This window comes from Apium graveolens, chromosome 10 (genome assembly GCF_009905375.1).
Source record: "Apium graveolens cultivar Ventura chromosome 10, ASM990537v1, whole genome shotgun sequence".
Lineage (NCBI taxonomy): Eukaryota > Viridiplantae > Streptophyta > Magnoliopsida > Apiales > Apiaceae > Apium > Apium graveolens.
Window position 1 is genome coordinate 216,812,384 of NC_133656.1, and position 5,338 is coordinate 216,817,721.

General features: G+C 34.2%; 2 protein-coding genes across 2 annotated transcripts; both read right to left on the reverse strand.

Annotated features, from left to right (window-relative positions):
* Positions 1 to 632: 632 nt before the first annotated feature.
* On the reverse strand, positions 633 to 1,311 carry LOC141689330 (blue copper protein 1b-like). Its single transcript, XM_074493593.1, has 2 exons — positions 1,132 to 1,311; positions 633 to 1,010 (listed from the first exon to the last, which is right to left on the reverse strand). Exons 1-2 carry the CDS (start codon positions 1,289 to 1,291, stop codon positions 688 to 690), a joined length of 483 nt encoding a protein of 160 aa, XP_074349694.1. The 5' UTR covers positions 1,292 to 1,311; the 3' UTR covers positions 633 to 687.
* Positions 1,312 to 3,047: 1,736 nt separating this feature from the next.
* LOC141692869 (uncharacterized) lies at positions 3,048 to 4,567 on the reverse strand. Its single transcript, XM_074497816.1, has 2 exons — positions 4,431 to 4,567; positions 3,048 to 4,111 (listed from the first exon to the last, which is right to left on the reverse strand). Exons 1-2 carry the CDS (start codon positions 4,500 to 4,502, stop codon positions 3,401 to 3,403), a joined length of 783 nt encoding a protein of 260 aa, XP_074353917.1. The 5' UTR covers positions 4,503 to 4,567; the 3' UTR covers positions 3,048 to 3,400.
* Positions 4,568 to 5,338: the final 771 nt, after the last annotated feature.

Genomic DNA, 5,338 nt, shown 5'->3' on the forward strand with positions numbered 1-5,338 from the left:
GGGGTGCGGGGTTAACTTTGATGTGTGCTTTGGGAATTCTGTTCTTGTATTCGACGGGTGTCCTCGTTGGAGAACTTTGGAGTCATCCTGCACTTTGCACCCAAGAGTTTGGGATCACCTGTCCTGCTATTTGGTGGGTTATCCTCCTTCGGGGGACAGGGACGCGTCTGACATTTGGGGTGAACCGTGGCTATACCTACGTTCGTAATTCAAGGGAAATAGCTGTAGCGGAATGTTATCCTTGCGTAGGGAGATGCATTATCCGTGAAGTCCTGCGATTACAAATGAGCCTTAGGCCTTCGCGGTTGGGCCTCATAGTTAGACATTTCTAAAGTTAGCGGAAGATGGATTCTGGACCGGGTCTAGGAATAATATGCTGGGACCGGACCGGAGCACTGGATTATATATGAATGATCATGGTCTACAAAGATTTTAAAGAACTGATGTACTGTAATTTGATTCAAACTTAATATGAATACAATCATACGTAGCGCGCAGTAAAAAGGTCAAACTTGAACTGATATACATAAAGATTGCATACCGGTATTATTACAGATTCCAACTATCCCACAATCCCACAAATGGAAAGCCATTAATCGGAACACAAATTTAAATGAAATTATTTGGTGCGGTCAATATGTAGTTATACTGTAACCAAGACATCTATTACAAAATATAGAATTCAAATCACATGACTGCGATGATCCCAAGTGCAACAGCAGCTACCAGGAATGCTTGATACGAAGATGCGAAGACCCCATTTGCAGAACTAGTTGGAGTTGGTGCAGGAGCTTCTACTGCTTCCTCAACATTAATAACTAGCTTTTGGTTGAACTCAGAGCAGTGAGTTTTTACACCACAAATGTACCATTTTTTGCCTGTGCTGGATAGTGTTACAACATCGTGTCCGCTCGTGAGTACTGCATCGTTTGATGTCGGTTTGGTGCAGTTAGCGAATCCGGCACCATTCACTTTAAATACATTGTGAGCTCCTTGAGTGTAGTTGAAAACTGCATCAAGCATACACATTTTGTATAATGATCAATTACATAATTTCTGTTGCAAAAAAAAAAAGAAACCGCTTACAAAAATTAAGAAACAAATAGCAAAAAAATATGTATTTTAGTTTACCTAGTGTATCTCCAACACGAAACACTTTGTCAGCTGCCCAAGCTTGATAATCGTATTTGATGGTCCAACCGCTTGAGTCTCCAACCCAGAATTCGGTGGAGGCCATGGTAGCAGTAACCGAGGCAATGGCGAGAAGGATGAAAAGGTTGTAGGAAGCCATTGATATATCTGTAATCTGATGTAGTAAGATTAATGTAAGATGTTTTTAATTTGTTCATTGCTTGCAATGAAAGATGGGCTATATATAGGATGGTTAACTAACTCTCAGGGAGCCGGCCAATGGTAAGCTTTGGCCTTGACGCACACAATTTCTACGTGTTTATTGCAATTTGTTTTGTTGCCTTGACAAAGTGGAGTGGGCGATTCAATCTAGAAAATATCCTACTACATTCCTGTTTAGCGAGAAAGGTTATGGATAATTTTAACACGAGGCCGTACTGTGACAAAATTATTAAGTGAGAACTAAAAGAATATCGTTTTCAGTCGTACGTGTAGAGGTTTTATATGTTTACGGCTGCTACCCTAGACTAATTTAATACTATTGTTTATCATATCATTTGTTACTAAGATCATAAGGAGGAAAATCAGATGTTTAATTAAGTATTTATTTAAAGAGGAAAACTTCTGAGCATGCTTTATTATAAATATTTTTTAGCTTTGTTGCAAGAAAATTAGGGTTAACTAGCAAAAAAGAATATCAATGATTTTAAAAATTATTATTGGAAAAAAATAACGTATTTGAAGTATCGGTCATCTGGAACGCAATCACAAAGATCTCATACAAAACACATATCTACTAGTGGGACCAGACTTGAGGCCGTCATGCAGTAACCATATGGCTCTCTTGCTAACTTTTCTAAAATTATCTCTGAAATTGAAATATCTTTTCATATAAATAAATGAGAATGATAATGTAATTACTGACTATTATTATATACTTTGAAGTTTGTATATTTAATATATTTTGAACTGAGCATACTTAGTATTCATTTCAGATTTTAAAGTATTGAAAATAATTCATGGATTTTTTAGAAAAAATCGTTGATTTTACTTGTTAGTAGATTTTAACGGAGTCCATAAAAAAAATTGCAGAGTCTTGTTGATTTTGTGAAGTTTTGAAAAAAAATTCAAAATCTCATGTATTTTAAAGATATTACAAAAGATTAAAAATGAACTAGTAAATCCATCAAAATCCACCGCTTTTTAAAAAAAAAATCACTGAATACCCCCAGATTTTGATAGATTTTTAAAAATCCAAATTTAATACCGAGTGGACTTTTTAAAATCTAAATTGGATACATTCAGATTTTAAAAAAACTTTTTCTAATCTCTATTGAATACCATCATTAAAGAATTTTTTTTAAATTCAAATTAAATATCTCTTGATTTCAAGAATCCAAAAAAAATTAAAATCTTAATAAGTTACAGTTTTTAACTCAAGTGTATGGATAAAATATCATAAACCAGCTCATTTACTATGATCATACTAATAAGATGTTCAAACGGTTATGAAAATAAGTTCATACAAGTAGTACTTAACTACTTAGTTGGTTGTTTTGCAAGTGAACTGACCTCCGCAGATTTGCCCAAAAAAAGTTTACAAGGAAATGCAAGTCTGAATTCTAAAGGCCTTGGAAATGCATTCCCATGATAAAAGTATACAGCCCAGTAGGCAATACTTTTTTCCAAATTGCACGACTGATCTTTATCTCACGATTTTACCACTCCAACATATGTTTGACAATTTGCTTGTAATAAAATATGGATGATAATAATGATCTGAGGTACATATATAAACCATAACATCAGTCAAATTTATCGATCAATTTTTGCAGTAGATTGAATACAAACATCAATGTTTGGGAGTACTTTTTGTTGCAGATATATAGGAATTTGAGAAGCTTGCATTTCATAAACTATGAGAGCAGATCCGGACATACTTCCAGTTGGATCTAGAATTTGCAGTAATGTTTTCCATCCAGTTAATTAAGAGTTTAATTACTATTCTACAACTGCACTGATCTGTAGACATTTATTTTTCAAGTAGAAATTTTATTCAAGCACACAAAACATCCTTTATTTCTCGGTTTACTCCAGCAGGAGACCAGAAAACGAGCAGGTAGTACATGATACATTTCGATAAACAAGACGATTGAAGAAAGTTTCCACAAACAGACAACTAGAAACTTACATAAACATATACCGAACTGAGCTAAGACTTGTTACTAGTCAACTGTTGAAGCTCTGTTGATAGATATATATCAAGTCCTTAACTCTCAGTGCTGCTTTCTTCATCCTTGATTCCGCTTTGTCCAGCCTCATCAACATCACCAATCTTCCTCCCTTTATAATCATCTGCTTTAATACTTCGAAGTGGTTTAGCCAGTAATGGCTCATCATCAGTGTCCAGGATATCATCATCCGGTCCAACAACTTGAAGTGGTTCGGCCACTATTGGCTCATAATTGGTGTCCAGGAAATCTTCATCATCTGGTGAAAGAACTTCAAGTGGTTCGGCCAGTATTGGCTCAACATCGGTGTCCAGGAAATCTTCATCATCTGGTGAAAGAACTTCAAGTGGTTCCGCCAGTATTGGCTCAACATTGATGTCTAGGAAATCTTCATCATCTGGTGGAAGAACTTCAAGTGGTTCAGCCAGTATTGGCTCAACATCGGTGTCTAGGAAATCTTCATCATCTGGTGAAAGAACTTCAAGTGGTTCAGCCAATATTGGCTCAACATTGATGTCTAGGAAATCTTCATCATCTGGTGAAAGAACTTCGAGTGGTTCAGCCAGTATTGGCTCAACATCAGTGTCTAGGAAATCTCCAAGAACTTGATTGTTATCTAGTGGTTGAGGCATCCTACCCATGACTACTCCTTCCTCATCAACTATCATTACATCAGCACCAACATTGACTTCCTCTTCGGCTAGTAGTAAATCTTCGAGCCCTTCTTCTACCTCAGGCATCACGCCTAGCTGAAATTCACCCATAAGCTCATTAAACAGGATGTCATAAGGATTATCTACAGAAAGAAATCGATAATACATGAAGCTGTGTCTTCTGTTGCTGCTAGACTAAAGTATGAAAGTTGGGTTTGGAGTCTTTGAATGATCAATTAGTGTGTTCAGCTAGAGCCCAAAATGGAAAATACATTGTTGTAGACATGCATGAGTATTTTAAGATAAATTCTTGTGATACTACTCTTGGCTCACAGAACAGGTGCAGTGGTAGAAAAGTAGCAATCCTATAAATATATTAAAAAATTGCATAATTAAGTGACTTCTGAACGAGAACCTCTTCAGAGGTGGTGGACCGTGAAAACATGCATCTCTGGCTTCTACTCGCTTGTGTACATCTCAGATGCATATATTCTATCAATTTTTATTTAGAAAAAAAAATTAATAATAATTTATAATTATGCTTTATATTTTATATTCACCTCTCTCATAAATATAAACACACTCTGAACAAATGATTGGTATATAACCTACTTTTTATATATGATATATATATCATTTTAGTTGTTTTGGGTTTGACTAAGAGTCTCGAGAATTTTTTTTTAAATTACTTATTTGTATAATGGATACAAGAATAGATATGTACACGCAACGTGCATGCACAAGAACAAGTGTCTTCCTTTGACAAGAACCTTGTAAATGTTAGGTGTCCTGTTTCCGACAAGTACCTTGCAGTTGTACACAGATTTCTTTGCAATTTCAAAACATGTCCGTGAAAATTACCAGTAAGTTATACACAGATTTTTTTGCAAGTTTTGATTCTTTTCACAAAACCTGATATAATTTGTCAGTTACACTTCAATGTGGATGCCTGGATAGCACATGTGATTCAAACTAAGAGTATAAAAATCAAGGTAAATTTATAAATTTGGTATATTTTTTATAAGTTTAGGAAAATGACCATACATAAAAAGTTATAGCAAAATGATTTAAATAATAAACATCTTTTTGTTAAATTGAATGTAATGGGGTATTAATTTTATAATAATAAATTTTTATATATATAAATATATAACAACAGAAATTATTTATCATTTTATTATCATAGTGCTAAAAATTTAAGCCATTACATTACATGAAAATTTGTACATTCAACTACTTTTATATGATTTTAAATTCAGATCATTATGTGATAATTAACTTATAACTAATAAAATATTTTTAATAAATTAATTTTCTATGACA

Bases quoted from the DNA above. Each gene is read 5' to 3' on its own strand.
- LOC141689330 (XM_074493593.1), bottom strand. From the start codon at position 1,291: ATGGCTTCCTACAACCTTTTCATCCTTCTCGCCATTGCCTCGGTTACT. The intron at 1,011-1,131 runs GTAAACTAAAAT...TGCTTGATGCAG, and splicing joins TCGTGTTGGAGATACACTAG to TTTTCAACTACACTCAAGGA.
- LOC141692869 (XM_074497816.1), bottom strand. From the start codon at position 4,502: ATGCATCTGAGATGTACACAAGCGAGTAGAAGCCAGAGATGCATGTTT. The intron at 4,112-4,430 runs GTTCTCGTTCAG...GGTGAATTTCAG, and splicing joins GGTCCACCACCTCTGAAGAG to CTAGGCGTGATGCCTGAGGT.